Source organism: Rhinolophus ferrumequinum, chromosome 20 (assembly GCF_004115265.2).
Source record: "Rhinolophus ferrumequinum isolate MPI-CBG mRhiFer1 chromosome 20, mRhiFer1_v1.p, whole genome shotgun sequence".
NCBI classification, from domain to species: Eukaryota; Metazoa; Chordata; class Mammalia; order Chiroptera; family Rhinolophidae; genus Rhinolophus; species Rhinolophus ferrumequinum.
The window spans coordinates 10,998,974-11,016,998 of NC_046303.1; the positions used below are offsets into that span (position 1 = coordinate 10,998,974).

At 38.5% G+C, this 18,025-nt stretch overlaps 1 protein-coding gene across 7 annotated transcripts in view; it reads left to right on the forward strand.

Annotated features, from left to right (window-relative positions):
* Positions 1 to 18,025, forward strand: part of PDE1C (phosphodiesterase 1C) — a 424,317-nt gene that overhangs the window by 380,131 nt on the left and 26,161 nt on the right. Inside the window, exon 18 of one of the 7 annotated variants that reach the window (XM_033088623.1) lies at positions 10,144 to 11,234. The exons of 5 other annotated variants lie outside the window; for them this stretch is intronic. In XM_033088623.1, coding sequence (XP_032944514.1) covers positions 10,144 to 10,157 — 14 coding nt within the window. In that variant the 3' untranslated portion in view covers positions 10,158 to 11,234. Of the gene's footprint in view, positions 1 to 10,143; positions 11,235 to 18,025 lie in introns of those variants that run through there. One more of the 7 variants, XM_033088624.1, reaches the window with a different exon arrangement.

The following is an 18,025-nucleotide window of genomic DNA, read 5'->3' on the forward strand; positions in this document are numbered from 1 at the left end:
TTAATTACAGTTGACATTTAGTATTATTTTATATTAGTTTCAGGTTTTTTCCTTTTTTAATATAGGCATTTAGTACTGTAAAATTTCCTCTAAGTACTGCTTTAACGGCATGTCACTAATTTTGATATGTTGTGTTTTTATTCACATTCAGTTTAAAATACTTTCTGATTTCCATTTTTATTTCTACATTGACCTAAGGGTCATTTAGAAATGTATAGTTTAGTTTCCAAATACTTGGAAATTTTTCCAGAGACAGCTGAAATGTAAGTTCTTTCCAAATTGATCTATAGAGTCTATGCTATAGAATTCAAGTAAATCCCAATTAAAACTCCAGCAGGAGCTTTTTGGGTAGAAATTGAAAAGCTAATACTAAAATTTACATGGAAATGCAAAGCACCCACAATAGACAAAACAACTTGGAAAAAGAAAGGAAAAGTTGGCCTGATTTCATGATTTATAAAGCTATAGTAATCAAGGCAGTATAGTGTTAGCATTGAGATAGACACATGGATCAATGGAATAGAATAGAATGTCCAGAGAAGATCCACACGTATACAAATGGTGATGGAACAACTGGACATCCATACACAAAATGATGAACTTCTAGCTATATTTCACATCAGATATAAACATTAACTTAAAATACATCATGAAATAGATTATTAACTTAAAATGATCATAAAATGGACCATAGGCCTAAATTTAAAATGTAAAACTATAAAACTTCTAGTTAAGAACCTATGAGAAGATGTGATGTCAAAGGTACAACCATGAAAGAACACATTAGTAAATTACACTTTATCAAAATAAAAAACTTCACAATCATCTTTATAAGAACGAAAGGATAATCTGCAGGCTGAGGGAGAATAATTTCAAAGAGTATTTGATTTCTTTGTATATTCAAGATACAATCTCAGTATCCAATAATAAGAAAACAAACAACTCAAGTAAAAATATGCAGAAGATTTAAACAAACATTTCATCAAAGAAGTACAGCTAGCAAATATGCACACTAAAGTGATGTTCATTGACATCATTAGGGAAACGCAAATTAAAAGCCAAATTAAAACCCATACTGAGAGAAAACAAAACAAAACAAAGCTTGTATGTGGGGAGATGGTTTTACACTTGTGTATTATAATATTATATTCACCTAATAATTTCTGAGCTCTGTACTTCACTTTGCCTGTCAGGACACAATTTTGTCAGCTCATTTCCTCAATGGGGTAATGGTATTCCTTACAGCTACTCTTTCTGAATAGTTCTCAAGTTACTTACGTTCTCCTCTTTAAGATCTCAGCACAGGAAAAATAGAAGCGGCAGTAGAACCAATATTCTTACTAGTTTGCATAGAATAGCTAATTGTGATTTAAAAGTTTGTTGTGTACATTAGAGCAATTTGTCTGTGATTTGATTCTTCGTGACCTTGACTTGCTACACGGCTCACAAGAGTCACCTAAAGAAATGAATGTGTTTTTCCCATTTTCTTTCTAGCTGATCCCTACCAAGTTAGTTTGAAATGTAGTAAATAAATGGAATTGATGACTTGGAGCTTTTTAGATGTCTGGCATTCTATTATAATAGATGTAACAACTTACTAATAAAAATAGTCAAAGGATATAGTCTGAACCTTTCCACTTGAGCTGTACTTAACATTCTTCTTAAAGTTGAAAATTTTTTGTTAGTTGTCAAAAGGGCTGGCATCATGGCTGGCTCTGCAGTGGAGTTGGTGGTGAGAGAGAGATGGGACCAGTACTGGCCTGGAGGTGTGGCCTGCTCTGCAAATCCAGGGAGGAAACAGTCAAACAGCAGGGTGCAGGGAGAGACACATGTCTGTCTTTGCAACAGAGATTTTTTCTGACTTAGGTTCATGTCTAGAGATTTGAGAAGCAACACACCCATATCCCAGTATTCTCACCTCAGGGAATCACATTCACCTTACTATTTCTTCTAAACACTTCCACACATACTACTTAGGACAAGGGTGTTAGGCTGTCTTTATACGCCAGAATAAAGAACTGCCCTATTTCAGACCCAGCAAAACCTGGGCTTATATTTGATGCTTACTTTTATCACCTCAGTGTTCCAATCTATGCTATTTCTTCCCACAAGGCGTTTTGTTATCACTTGTAGTTGATACTGGCTGTGTATTGGTCCATGCAGAACTATAGACATACTTGAACACATTTATTCATCTTCAGCTCACTTATATTTGAATCAATCCCATAGAACCTAGACATGGGAATATTACAGGGCTTCATTTATTTATTTATTTAATATGTTCCCCAATTTTTGAAAGATTGATTTGTTGCTAAGTAACTGTCAATATGATTTTAGTCAGAATCTAATGGGTTCACAACTCTTAGAGGGCAGTAGTCTTAATGACCATCGCAGTTCGAACTTGTACCCCAATTTATGTTGCATAAGCTACACATAAGACAGTTTAGTAATAGAAAAGGTTGTGGAATCTTGAGAATTCTTGACACAGGAATTGTGAAGTGAAATCCACTTTGTGGTTCTTCATGTTGTTCTGTGTAAGACCTGTCTTGTCTAGGAAACACGCCATTCTTCCATGTGGGAGCAGATGGTAATTAAAGAGCCCTGCAAGAAGGGCTGTACACATAGGCAGGCAAAGGAATTCCATACTGATGGCAAATGAAGAGTTGATTGCTTTGCAGACTTGTTGACACGAAAATGAATACTCATGACTAATGCATGAGTGTGACCGCCCATTCACTGATGTATAATGTGAAATATATCCTCTCTGTACATTGGAAATATATCCTCATATCACCTGGCCAGTCAGTGGTTTCTTTCTCCTGAAGGAAAACCTACCTGGGAAGTCAAATCATATCAGAAGGTTGCTTGGCAAGCTGAGAATGTAAGGGGAGTTAGTTGGAGAATTGTTTCTTCGAGGTAGGGTATCCTGATACATCTGCTTCCATCACTGGGATAGATAGAATTGTCAAGAAAGATGGATAGGGGCCATATTGTGTGCCTTAGATCCTGACAGTGCAGGAGGCACTCCTCCATGGCACCTCTTTTTCTAGCCTCCTTTTTGACTACGTATTCAACCATCAGATATGTTGATATCTTGGAGCAGATTATCATCCTTGTTCATTTTTTAAGTCATCCATGATTGCATTTCTGGACTTTAATCTTAAGGAAATGTCTGTGTTTTTAAGGCAGGTGTTCTCAAACTTTTTCTTTCTTATTTTCCCCCCACTGTAGCTTATCTGATTTTCATAAGCTTTTCACACCTCCAAAGGTCCACCCAGATCATGAACTATGGTGGGTAAAATAAGCCAACGATGGTGAATAGTTCTCAGAACACCAAGATATGGGGATGTTACGTTGTTATTTTCACTCACACCCAAGACAGAGCTGCTATAACAATAACCTTGAATCCTTTCTAATTTACTTTAAAAATTAAACCTATGTAACTTTCATGCTTAACTGTTTTTAGCAACGATTGATCTGCAGTACACCTCACCCTTGATCATGCCACTGAAGTCAACGTCTGCTGCCTTGAGGTAGTTTCTACAAATAGTTAATCCCATCCTTTGGGTTTTTTACTTGTTTCCTTCTCAGAGGTTGACATTATTTCTCAGTTCTGGAATGATATCTCACTATAGCATTCTATGTATTGACAAAATGTAGGCCTATTTCTTCAATGAAGAGATTGCCCTCAACGTGAGAATCCAGCATCCTTATGGGTTATTTTCCACGAACGCACAGGGACCCAACATCTGGAGTGCCCTGAGTCCCAATTAAGATAAGTCATCATAACCACACATATTCTGATTGATATCCCACTTCCCTTAGCCATTTGTCAGCGAAAGCTCCTGTGACCCATTTAATTAAGAAATTTATATGGATTAACACATGGAGCAGCAACAATAAGCAGACACTGTGATTTAGCAAGAAGTGTCATAAGATATTGGTTTTCCAAACATTGTACATCCTTATTTTCTCAAGTGTCTAAAGCCTCCACTCCAATGTCCCGGTCAAAAGAAAACAATGAAAAGTTAATACATGGATGTGAGAATTGCAATATTATTTTTAGATGGCTGTTATTCTCATGCATATGGACAGGACCTCACTAATTGGATTCCAAAACGTTTTGCTGCTTAAAATATTTGATTGATATACTTCAGTGTCATTTTTTAGTTAACTTCAGAAGCTGTGCTGTAGGTTGACCCAACAATACTTGTAAGAGTGATTGTGAGTACAGCAAAGCTGAAATCCAACATAATTGTTTTTTGAATGGATTTGGGGAAAACTATTAACCAATCCGCGATATGTGGGTGGGAAGTGGTCAAATGGGGTGAACTCAAAAAATCTCCTTGTTCCTTTATGCTACGGACTTACACTCTTGAGAGAATGGAAGTACAAGTCCTGTTACACATGGTTCTAGCACTGATGAGTCATAGTGAATCAGAATAGTTAGCTCTTTTGGTTATAAACATCTGTTCCAAACCAATACATCTTTTATATAGTTTTAGGTTCAGTGCTTTTTAAGGGAGGAAATAATATATATCCTCATGGTGGGTTATAAAGGAACAAGGTCACATGTAACTACTATTATCCTCCTGTAGATTTTTGTGTTATTGAAATTCATATTCATAATATCAAAACAGCAGCTGAAGTTGTGTATGTGAGTACATATGTATGTGTGTGTGTATATATATATATATGTATATATATATATATATATATGATGTAAGATTGGTGAGTTTTAAAAAATTAAATTGTGTTATGCTAAAGAAAACTTCTAAAGTCAATCTGTACTTTTTACAAAGCTGTTTAGATTCCAGTCTCTTACAAAATAACTGCATAGTAGAAATGTCAAATAAAAGTATACCACGTACTCTTTCTTAATGACAGAATTAATCTTTTTAAACAACTTTTCCCTTGCAATTACTAGTATATAAGCTTTCATTGTTTCACTCTATCTTCCAGACATTTCGTTACACTCTTAATGTACCATTGTATTTTTAAAGGAACTGGTTTGACAGAGAGGATTACAATTTTGGAACTACTGGGGAAAATGAGATTTTTTTCTTTTTTTCTTAATCCTGATGTTCAGGATTAAAAAATAGCTTTTTAGTATTCATGAAATAAATATTTATCTGTTTTCCCCCTAGAAAAAAAAAATATTTTGTCAGATTCTATGCAAGAGATTGGAGAAACACAAGTAACAATACATTTGTCAAAAGAAACTCTATTAACATTATAAAAAGTTCTTGAAAATAACAGCTGCCTTTGACATAAATATGTGCCAAAGCCAGGAGCTAGTCATGTCTTCACTGTTAATGCCATTTCTCTGCTAGACACCCACATGCTGATAGAGCTGTTAAAAATGCAATATCAAGCGAGTATCAGAGCTTCCCCTTTGTATTTATTCTTAGCATTCTCCACGAAAGGGCAGCCTGATTTCCAAGGGACAACATCTGTATATTATAAGTATTAGCCCTCTACAATGTGTGCTATTTTTATTCTATACCCTGGAGCCACAGTGAAAACATAAGAAAAAATGTTTGTTTTGTTTTGGTTTTTTCCTTTCATTCATTTAGAATCTTTTATTGCTTTTCCTTAACTAATAGAAATGAGCAAAACATGAATAGCAGTCAGAATGGGTCGGGTCTAAAACCCCAGCCTCACTTAACTTTCTCTGAAGGACTTCCTTAGTCTCCATGGTCTCTGGCTTCTTGTTGGCTTCCAAAATAGCAGATTCAATGACTGATGAGAAACAAAACTCTGGTGTGCAGACAACTCCACCCACACCTGAACCAGAGGAGGGGGAAGAGCTGTTGATACCTGCTTGTACACACCTGCTAAGAGTGGGGTCAGGCCCTGGGCAATTGAAAGTTGACTGATGTAATTGTTGCCTTAGGTGGCAATTCAGTCAAGTTCTAGTTCTTAATACAGAGATTAGTAGCAGTAAAATACCACGAACAGTGTGGGACAGAAGAACAGAGACAGTTGTTCACATATTTTAAGTTTGGAAGGAAAGACCATGCTATATTAAGGAAGAGAGAAGGCTGCGAAACTAGAGAATAAAAGTTTGATACCATCATTATTCTCAGGGATAGCAGAAATGCCACGGATCAAAAGGAAAGACAAAGAAAGAGCCCAAGGGTTAGACCTAAGGAACTAAGAACCCCCTTTTGTACTGTTCTTCTTCTGTATATTTGAATCAAATGGGTAAATTTTAGGAGATGATGGTATAGACAAGGTTTCAGAAAGTTATATTCCCACAAATTTACTCTATCGTCTATCTATCATCTATCATCTATCTATCACCTATCTATTTCATCCATCCAGCCAGCCAACCAGCCATCCATTCATCCATCCATCCATCCATCCATTAGCAGGGCTGTAGCACTGGTATTAAATAGAATAAAATTAATTTAAAATAATCCTACTATAATCATATCTTCTATGGTTTGGGGCAAGGAGAAAACATGCATTCATACTTTTGGGTATTTGGTGATAACCATTTAAAATAGCTGTCTTGCACTTATGACCTAGAACAGTGAAATCTATGCCTAGATAAATCCTAAAAGCTATCTCTAAAATAATGTTTGTTTGTGTTTAGTATTTCCTCATTATTATAAAAACAAAACCAAACCAGGATCCACCTATAAGCCCTACCAGAAATTCTACTAGACATTTAAAATTGGGTTTGGTTTGACCAATTTATTCTTCCCTAGCTTTTCTTTTCTTTCTTTTCTTTTTCTTTTTTTTTTCTATTTAGCCGTTTGCAACTCTTTCTGTTGTTTATATCATCACTTGGCTGTTTTTGTAGAAAGTCGACTTTGTAAGGAAGCAGCTGTGGAAGAGTTTCTGGGACTCAGACAAGTCAGCTTACTCCTTTGAGTTTGGGTGATAGTTTAGTTGGGCTGTAAAAAAATTAAACCCAAGAAAAATAAAAAAGTATTTACAGATTTTTTTTTTAAGCCCAGTGCCAGATTCTTATGAGGCCTGCCTCATAGATGATTAACTTGTGATCTAGGAATAACCATTATGACCTATAAACATATTTTTAGAGTCAAATCATGGTAACTCAAACTTTGAACCTCTTGTTAAAACAATTATCTCGAAACTAAATGGTTTTATACAGTATCTCCACTTCCCTGCAGCAGTAGCACTGGAGGCGTGGAGTAAAGAAACCCACATTGTTGTAAACCTCCATCTCCTATGTCTTTAAATGAAGTTGCTGAAACATTCTTCATTCCCTTAGAGTAAATATGTTTCTGTGAATACATACAGCTCTACACTTCAGGCTTCAGAGCCCCCATGGCTGCCCCTTTGGGAGATGTAAGGAGTCTTAGGTCAGGGGGAAGGCACGGGGGGTGGCACTGGTTTAGATCATTTCCTGAATTATTCCGAGTTGAGTGAAGATACTTTCCATTTTGGCCCTTCAATCATCCTTAAAAAGGTGTGTAAGTTTGACTACTTTTTGTCGCTTCCAAAACGCCCACATAGGTGTACCATTCACGGAATACAATAATCAGGTTTAACAAGAATAGCCATGTATCTCAGTTAAATACAGGAGGCTTCTTATACTTCGTCTTGAGGTCCTCATTTTCATACACTTTGTAGTCTTACCCAATTTTAGTTTAAAATGTTTCTGCAATTATAGTTTAAGTTGAAAACACGTATACAACCCCAAAACGCAAGACAGCAACTATAGGACATTTGAAGTTCAGGGGAGGAAGTTTGCCGTGCGGAGAGGAGTGAGCCTGAGTCAGAAACCACGTCAAAGCTGCCTGCGTCGCAGGTACTCTTCCTCTGGGAAATTAGTCCCACAAAAAGCCGCAGAGTGGGGCTATTTCTTCCTAGAATATATACATTTTTGACATATCAAACCTTGCTATTGAATAAAATATAAAGTCAACGTACTTATGATTTTCTTTTTAATATACTGAAAGTCAAGTTTAGCAAAAGGGTGGAGAGCCACTTCCTACTCATCATTAGGCCTTTATCTGTCCCATTTACCTCATGCTTATTCAATTCACTTCCTTTCAATTAAAAAAGAATGACTCATTGAGCATATGCTATGTGTCAGGCTTTGCACTACATGCAAGGAGAGTTATAAAGATAAATAAGATCCCCTCCCATCCCTCCAAGTCAAGGAGTCTGGGCTGGAACGTCTTCCTGCAGACGGCTATATGCTAATCGCCTTAGAGCATGTAAATGCCCTGAGAGATTCATACACATGTTACTTTAGAAAGTGCACGTGTTTGGGAAGGCAAGGACAGTCACTCAGGTCACAGACCTAGCTGCAAAATATATGCCTCTCGTTCTTTTCTTTTGGTCATGCTGAATGACAGTGGACGCAGGCACAGCTTCCATTCACAGGCTTCCTTTATAGACCCCTTCGTTTAACTTCTTGACCAACTCCTTCCCTCCATCCCTTGAACAGCGGCCAAGGAGGGGAGTGTGGAGCTCCATAGCCAGCCAGCCTCCGTCTCGCTCAGAAGCAATGACTAGAAAGGGAGGAAGATCCCGCAGGAGCCCTTGGGCTCCGTTAATACCCTGCATGGCCCTCTTTCCATCTCTGGGACCCAGCAGTCTGGACAGCGGGCCTCTGCTAACCAAGGCTACGTGGAAAAGGGGGTGCATCACTGTCCCTGTTGGCCAGTTGAGGCTCACTGGGTATAACAGTGGTCCTTGTCAGCCGTCTCCAGGTATCTGCCTCTAGCTTTCTCCAACCAGTTGGTCATTTATTAAAAAATTAAACCAACCTTATAATATAACAAAAGGGAATTTTACATTCGAGGGCCTGGGGACGTGTCTTAGGGGGTTGTTACTATGAGGACCATCTGAAAGGAATCTTACGACACAGGACCTTGAACTGCTCATGACAGGCCCAGGGCTCTGAGGAGGCCTGTCTTGTAACTCCTGTGTGGACTGAACTATGCATGGACAATCAGAAACAAAGGAAACTTTCCGGTCCTGATCTCAGCTGATCTCACCTTTCCCTCACTGGCAAGTTCCAGTGAGGCAACTGGCAATTTCCCTCACTGATAATGCTACCCTCAGGGAAAGTGACTGGTTGGAATTTTTCCTTTTGTATCGTATTCCTCCCAAATGGGTGAAGGTGCTAATGAAGGGTAAACCTACACAAGACTGGAATGAAGAAAGAGGCCTGGATCCATGGCCCCTGGAAACTGAGAATTGACAATAGTACGATAGATCAGAAACGGCTCTCTTATCTCTCAATGCGTTAGCTGCCTAATTTCGATTAAGTCTGAATTAAGAGAGTATCTTAGTTTTTAAGGTTGAGTGGGAAACTTCCTCGTGCTCTAAGGACTCCTACTATCTCTGTAGATGATGGTGTTATCCTTCTTAAAGTTCCCTAGCCCTTTGGGTGAAACAGGATGGAACCCTCTCTAACTAACTATAAGGCGTGGTGATTTGCAGAGCATGAAACACTTACGGGAAGCAGTAAGATAGTGGTTTTTCTTTGTTTGTTTGTTTGTTTGCTTTTAAAAAATTCTGTCCAAGTCCACTGAGGTTGCATGTTATAGAGTAGGCCAGTGAAGACAATCCAATATTGTCTATTTCCGTTCCCTAAGTTTTATTTCATCTGTGTCTTCTTACTCCATCACCTCACTCTGTGTCCAGTAGAGAATTCAAGTCATCTACCCATCTGCACGATGAACTCAGTTGGGCACATCTTGCTCTCAGTACGTTGGGGAAGCTTGTAAGGATGAGGCAAGAATTTCGATGCAGGAACACTGCTTTTGGTATGAAAATTGTTGGGATTAGATGAATCTGATTGCTGACCCCTGAGGCAAATTGACTAGATCTGGCAGTCAGTGTCATCTTGATTGCAAAATAACATCTTAATATCTATATTGCATGGACCGAATGCTTGATTATCTAGTTTCAAGTAACTATTAAGGTTTCAAATGTAACCAGTGTTTAAAATTCTTCACTGAGATTTTTCTTTTATGAATAGAATGATTGTATTACAAAGGAGACAGCAATGACTAGCATTGAAATGTTGACTAGATCCCCTCTTCTTTTTTTTGGTCCATTAGATTTTCTTCTCCTCAGACCTGGAGGGTGGAGAGGGGGAGGGGGGGAAGGCAGCATTGACACTTTTCTTTTTCTTTTTCTTTTTTTCAGATTCAGAAGAGTAAAAAACACCTCATATACAATAAAAGAGGCTGCCAGTGTCTTGCATCATTTTAGCTGAGCTGCTTCATTCTCCTACTTCTCCTTCTTCCACAAAGACCCATGTCTGGGGAAGGTGTACAACTTTCAAAGTCGAGCCCCCCACACTTGGCCTCCTCCCATGCCACCTCCTCCAAGGAGATGACTCTCGGGGAGATGGTTTGAGGTCTTAAAACTCTGGGGGAATCCCCCGAGGAAACAAAACAGCTTCAGATTTTTACACAAACAGAAACAAAACATGAAGGGACATCCGCAAAATCCTTTGCTGATGCCTTGGCTTTCAAGGCACCTGTCTGGCCTGGTGAGAATGGACATTCCGGATGCGCTGAGAGAGGCCTGAAAACGCCACACACTCACACACACACACACACACACACACACACACACACACACACACACAGTAATTACCATTTTATTATTGTCAATGCCGTCACTTTAAGTGTTGTTATTTTTGCCCTGGCTGCTGATTGGCGGATACAGCCCTGCTGGCTTTCATCACAACTCGGGTGGTGATTCCAGTCTCTGGTTGTTCCTTTCCTCAGTCAGGAACATTCTTTTTCTCCAGTTTCCTTTCACACGTAAACATTATTCTCCTGCTTTTCTTTCCATTTATATGATGTGAAATTTTTTTTGTTTCATTAAAAAAAGGAGATTGTCCTGTAGCGATCTTCATTTGATGCTTAATTTATCTGTGCATTCATGAATATGACCCTGAATGTTTCTGCTGACGACCATACTGTTCAGGTGGGAAACTCAGTGATATCATTGGGTAGCATCCATAATTAAGTGGTTATTGACATTTTTACCATTAGTCGGTCCTCTTCTTTTAGATATCTGTGGTTTGACTTAATCACTCTTCTTTCTATTCAGGGAAGTGCTAAGGGGGATTTGTTTCAGGGAGATGTGTCAGAAAATTCTTTTATTTTAGTGAGCCATTAGAAATACCAGATAGGAGATGATTAATAATACAAGTCAAAAATAAGAATAGTAGATGTAGCATGGAAAGAGAATAAGGATACAGCCCCTGAAACCAAGTCAAAAATGAGATCCAATGGAGTGCTAGTAAAGTAATTTGATGGGTCTAAATGATGTGATTTGGGTGAAACGGATTCTTAAAATGCGGTTATGGTTTACAAAGGAATATTTGTGAAAGGGAAAGTCACAAGGATGTGGGGTGGAGTGGGATTAGTACTAGGAAAAGAGAGTCCGATGGTAAGCTTAAGTGTATTCCCCATTGCAGATTTAATTTCTACATTAAAAAAGCGCAAAAGCAAACATTAAAAAAAAATCCTCTCATTACTAAGGCAAAACTTTGGTCTTTCTTCAGACGGAAAGAAGGAGACTATGTACGTCGTCTACAACGCTTTTGCCTCGCTGAAATATTCCCCAACAGAAAGATGTGGAGATCTCTGTCATTTCGAACTCATGGTCACATGTGGATATGTGGACAGGGTTCTGTGGTCAGCTTTCCATGTTGCCTGGTATTAACACACCTTTTTCTGTGGCTCCCCCTCCTTTCCTAACATTGACCACAGTAAATAATATGGTCACAGATTCAAATCAGGGGCATAGCAGGTCAAGTACAGGAGTAAAGCAAGCGGTGCAATGACAGAATTGTTGTGATAAACGGCCGTTCGTAGTGGCCCTTGGTATCAGCGAGGCAGTAAGGAGCAGTAGGGATGGTGAGGAATGGGCGTGTGCCGTCTAAAGGGGACAGCTGCTGGTGCTGTGGACGACTGGGGGTCCTAGATAACTAAAATTGTATAGAAACCCTCCCCCAATTTTTAAATATGGGCAACTAATTCAGAAACTTACAAACACCATGCCGGTCAAGGAAAACTTGGCTCTGACCCACATTCAATGCATGGGACATCAGTTTGCAAACTGTGCTCTTTGAGGTGGCGTGGTTTTGTGTAGGGATGAAATACATCCAGTGCATGACAGTTCTTGACCTTGGAACCTGAACCTTTTACCTCCTTGCTCTTCTGTATTTTTGTATGTAGAGCTTTGCAGCCAGTCAAAAGAGAAAGCCTGCTACAGCTTTTCTTTTATACTCTTAACAATCAAGACTAAACATTATTTGGGAAAAAAAACAAAACACCAAAACGAATAGGAATATAGCCATTTTGTCTAGTACCAATAAAGATGAAAATATTTTTCATTTGCTTTAAGTCATGAATTAGCTGAAAACGAATGGGAAGAGAATTTCACTCAGTACAGAAAGAACTCTACTTGGAACTCTCAGTGTGGAAAAATAAAAGCTCCATGTAACTTCTGTTTTTTAAATTCTGAAAAAAATGTTTTGAAGGCACATTGAGTAAAAATACACAATGATCTATTTAAAAAATATACAACACAATGTGTGATTATGCTATGAATGGATACTGGAGCTGATAAAAACATTAAAATAATGATTCCAAGTCAGTATTGACGGGAAGAAGAACGCTTCCAAAAGCCTAGCTCATTTTCTGTGGGGGTTTTGTTCCTTGGAAACAGCTCCTTCCAAGTTGAGCAGCGATATGGGACACACATTCTTCCATTGCATGGATTCTGGCCTCTTACTCCGTGATACCTTGTCACCTAGAAAGCAAGGGCTTACACACCTAAATTAAGAATCGACTGGTATGTGGACAAAGCAGGAGGGACATCCCCACTGCTGACAAACCACAAATTCTACATGTCCCTGGGTGGAAAGTGACAAATGGAGTTGGCCCTTGAATTTGGATCCCCGTTTCACCAAACAGCTCTGCATTCAAGTTTATTGAGGTGGTATGTTTCAGTGGCATAATCACCCATCCTTAGTGAGGTCTCTGTTCCATCTTTTATTCACACCAACCTTTCTTAGGTTACGAGTCCTAATGGTTTATGGCAACACACAAGAGACTTATGTCTAACCCATTAAATTCAAATGGATTTTCTTCCACTGTCCATCTCATTCTTGGAGCTTTTAAAAACTATTAAAAACGTCTGACAGGATCCCATTAAGGACCTATCATCTTAAACAATAAGATGATATCTAAACATCTAAGAGCCAAAGAATAATCTAGTGCACCTGTTCATTTCACTAGCAGAATTAAAGCCATTATATTTTCCGCCTGGAACCATGCCTTTAGTAAATGTGAAAAGTAAAAAGGAAAGAGCAACATTATCACAGGATGTGAGACAGAGAGCAGACGAAAGGATGGTGACTAATTTTATAATCCATATTTGGGGAGTAAGGATACTAAGCTTTTACTATTGCTTCTGTCATGGATCACTTTTCTTTAGATAGCTAGTAGATAGATAGATAGATGATTGATAGATGATAGATAGCTAGATGGATAGATAGATAGATAGATATAGAAAGAATATATATTTTCTTCTATACTTAACCTTTGAGCAGAGATTTACATGATAGAAATTACTTCATAACACTCTCCATGGAGTATGGGGGAAACAAAAGAAAAAAAAAGCACAAAATCTTTTTCTCATGAGAGAAAATTCTGAGATAAAAGCCTATATATGTAGTATTATGTCCCAAATAAAGGGGATTTAGGGAATCTAGGCAACACTATTTTTTCCAGTTGGAAACTTTGTTCTAATTCCAAGATCCCCACACATTCCATCAGGAATTACAGTGGCCCACCCCAGTGCCTGGCACCCACTCAACATTCAGAAAATGTGCAGAACTGTCCGACTGAATTCCACTATCCACCTGTGAGTGCCAACTAAGTTCAAATTTACCTGAAGACTTACTCAACATTTTTTATATGCCAGGCATATCACAAAAGGGCTTAAGTTCCAAGTACATGCAGATACACCCTGGGGACACAAGTAGCTTTCCATAAGGGATGAGAAATTGCAGCTAGTTGGGGAAAAATTGTCAGAGCTCAGTTTATGAAAAATTAAAAACTTCTCTATGGCTTTTGGATTTAAGCAAAACAAAAACAAACCCCAAAAACACCAAACTGGATTTATCTGAAAATGCTCTTCCAGAAGGGATGATGACACCAATCTATATGAAAACCAGTGAATTTATTTATAACCCGAGTTGAAACATTTGAAATCCAAAATGGACTCTCTTGAAGCAAATAGGTGATTCTATCCGTGCAGCGTGTGGAATTATTGCCCAGGTTTGTTCTTCCAATACGATGGCCGGTGTAGCGCTGAACCACAGTGAACTGGATGTTAAAGAATATAATGTTGCCATCGTGATGTTTTATTGGACCTTGTGTGTGAATAAATGGAAAGTCATCCTTGTAATTCCATGATTAAAGGTCTCATTATCACTTAGAAAAATGAACTTAATGAAAAAGTTGTTATGAACAGCACACTATTTCGAGGAAGTATACTGCTGAGAACCAAGAGACACGTTACCTGCTAAGATCAGCTTTCAGTTAAGGTTTCCTCTCATCACAGACACTGATGAGCACGGAGGTGACGCTGGAATTTGCGTAGTGATGGAGCCATCTAGGACATTAGACAGAGTTCATCTGCTAAGTGAATTTGGGTCCAGGGAGCTTAGCAAAGTGGGAAGTAGGCCTCTGAATGTTCCCACCAGACATTTGTAAAAGACTGGATGCTCCTCCAGGAAAGTCTGCAGTAAGCAAGGTTGTTTTATCAAAAGAATATTTTGTTTTTACATTAAACAACCGTAGGGTGAAGTGGGAAAGTTGGGCTTAAAGATTCATGAAAGCCAATTTAAAGATGATTAATTCCTAATTATTTTAACTAATGCCCCCTACCTCGCTTGTTTTTCTTTAAAATATTGGCACACATATGTGAAGTGAATTAACGTGTATTCTGGCTTCTGTTTCCAAGTGGAAGTGGATTCACACTGGCAATGGCTGGCTTCACTCAATGAACTTGGACCCAGTCTAGACTGCCGCCCACTGCACCAGGAGAAGCGCTGGGTAGTGTGTGGGCCCTTTCAGCCACTCCGGGCTCCCTGACTCAGTCTCCCTAGGGGAGACCTCACCATCTCTGGGGGTAAATTCTGGCTGTAGCAGGCCAGTCAGTGCCATCATGGAGGCTCTGAACTTTGGTCAGCTTCAGCCACGATTCCCGAACTTCACCCATGTATCTTGATGGGAACTGGCTTCTGAACCTGCAGAAGCATTTCTCATTCATGTCACGGTGCAGGATAACTCATTCAAACTAAAGCCCGTGAAAACTCAGTAGCTCTGGAATGGCTTTTACATCACCCTGAAGGCACATTGTTGTATATATTCTTCATTTCTCTGTCATGATCTATCTTAGAGTAGGGATTTGTGTACTAGCGTCCTTGTGTTTGAGTGGGTGGTACATGTGTGATGGTACAGAAATTTCATCACACATAGATTTATAGTAAAAAGCACAGGTATTGTCCAGTAACTGATTCTTGAGCTAGAACTGTACAGTATACATTTTCCTTTTTCCTTGCTTTGATGATATTTTTATACGATTTTATATGCTATAAAATTTTTTTAAAAAATACGTGCTATTTTCATTTGTAGAGCTCGGTTAGGTTTTTATCAGCTCTGGTGCCCACTGTACAGCCAGATTCTTCCCCCCACCTAATTTAAAAGTTCTCTTTTTCATACCCCTTCTGTTACCTTTTCCTTTTTTCTTCTCATTTTTGTACCTTTCACAGATTCCTTTTTTTTGCCTCTGTCCAGGCAAGCCTTTCTGCTTGCCGTATCATTTTAGCACGTGGAAACACAAAATGATGGAAAAAACCAAAAGCATCTTGATCCAGTGTAATCCACATGAGGAAGTGTTGGGTGCCAAGGGTCGGGTAGGGGTCGTTGGGGTGGATGGAATAGATTGGGGAAAGAAAGCAGGAAAAGGGAAATCTTCATGGGAAATCAATAACCCCAACCAAGGTGAGTCACTTGGAGGTTGATACAACGCTGTCATTATCTGTCCTCCCTCTGGGTAGAGGAGAGTTTTTGCTGTTACAAGGTTTTTGTCTTTAGGATGCTGTGCCCTCACCATGGCTGTGCAGACTCTTTCCTAATAAGGGCACTGGCCATATGTGAATGGATAACTCAGCTCATCTCCTCAGACTTAGATTTTGCTGCTGTTCAGCTGGATTTGTGGGAGATGTCTGGATTAATATCAAGAATGTTTAACAAGACTCAAAAGAAGGAGGCAAGCAGAACCCAAACCTCAAACCTCAATTGAAATTACACCAAGTAAATAATCCTTTGGAGGAATAAGGAAGGGATTTCTGGCTATGTTCTGAGAATTCTGTTCTACCAGGGAAGATGGTATAATGGACTTGTTTTTATTTTATGGCAGAGATAGAAGGTACTTCCATGATGTGAAATATGTTTCAAGTAGATAAAATGCAGGTTTCAATTTGCATTTGTATATCAAAGGGCAAGAGAATGGACATTCATTCTAAAGAAGAATGTTTTGTTCCCTAGATGCTGGTTTGTACTAAAACAAACTATTCAAATACCGTAACATCACATTTCCAAATGCAAAAATAAATCATAGGGATTCATGTAAAACAGAGTATGCTAAACTGCTCTCAATAAATTATGTGTTCATTGTAAATCTTTATTGCACAGATGAGTCTGACAGTTCCTCAATGTATAATTTTCCCCAGCAACCAGTAATGAATAACTACTTGTATGTTTTGCTGATTACCAAATAAAAACAATGAATTAACCTCTGGATTGGAATTTGAAAAATGAATAGGCTGTTTATTTCTTGTAATGTTTTTCATTGTTGTCTATGTTCTGTCCCAGATATGAGGCTGTCCAAACTTGCTCAACCACCTATCTCTTTTGTATTCCTCCAAACACCACATAATACCCATACCAAATGCTTTTGCCTTCACACTGGGAGATATACACAGTGTATCACTTCTCATATATTCTTTTTTGAGGTGGATGGGTTATCAGAAGCTCCTTGGAGGCATAAGAAATGTAGGCATTCGTGAAATTAGGCTGGCTTCCATATGTTCAATTTTCTTCTGGGTACCATGATATTATGGTTTTATAGTCCTGCGATGCTAGTTTTCGAATTCCAAACATTTTTTCTTTCTGTTTTTCATGAAAAGGCTACCTGGCAATATTTTCTTTCTCTCCAGCCATGAATACAAGGAGTCTGACGGGACGAGTAATTACCCCTGTTTGTGGGCACAAAAGTGGTTTCCATACTGGGTGACACTCAGCCTGCCTCCTTCAGAACGACCACTAATAGGGACTCCCCTAGTGGCGATGATGCATGTTGTATAAATATTACCCTCCTACCTGGGCCACCTGTGTGTATGGTCCTGTGTGGTAACTCCACTGGATTATTACTCTGTCAAGGGGGCTGTGTTTGCCACGCATTGGAACATGTTGGTTGTTTTTCTTTTAATTTCTTTTTTTTTCTGAAAGCAAAAGCAGAACTTACTCATTTTGAAAAATACAGAGAAGCATGATAAAATTAAAATCACTTATAATACCCCACATAATGATTATTCATTCACTGACAATTCTTTACTGTATTCCCTTATGATCTTTTGCTATGCATTTTTACACAGTAGAGGGCATACAGTATGGTATATTTAATTTTGTATTACGTTTTTTTTCATATAACATTAGATTGTAAGCTTGTCCCATTTACAAAACAAACTCTTTATTAATGTAATTTTAGTAGCAACCTAATATTTCATTTTGTGGCTTTAGCACAGTTTACTTAACCACCTCTCTGTTGGACAGTTAAGTTACACACTTATATTTTATTTTTTACAGTTGCAAATAATGTAGCAGTGGAGCTCTTTGTACGTAAGGCTTTGTTGAATTTCTGAATAGCTCTATTGGAAAAATTCTTAGGTGTGCAATTACTGGGTCAGAAGTTGTGAACATTTTTTTCAGGC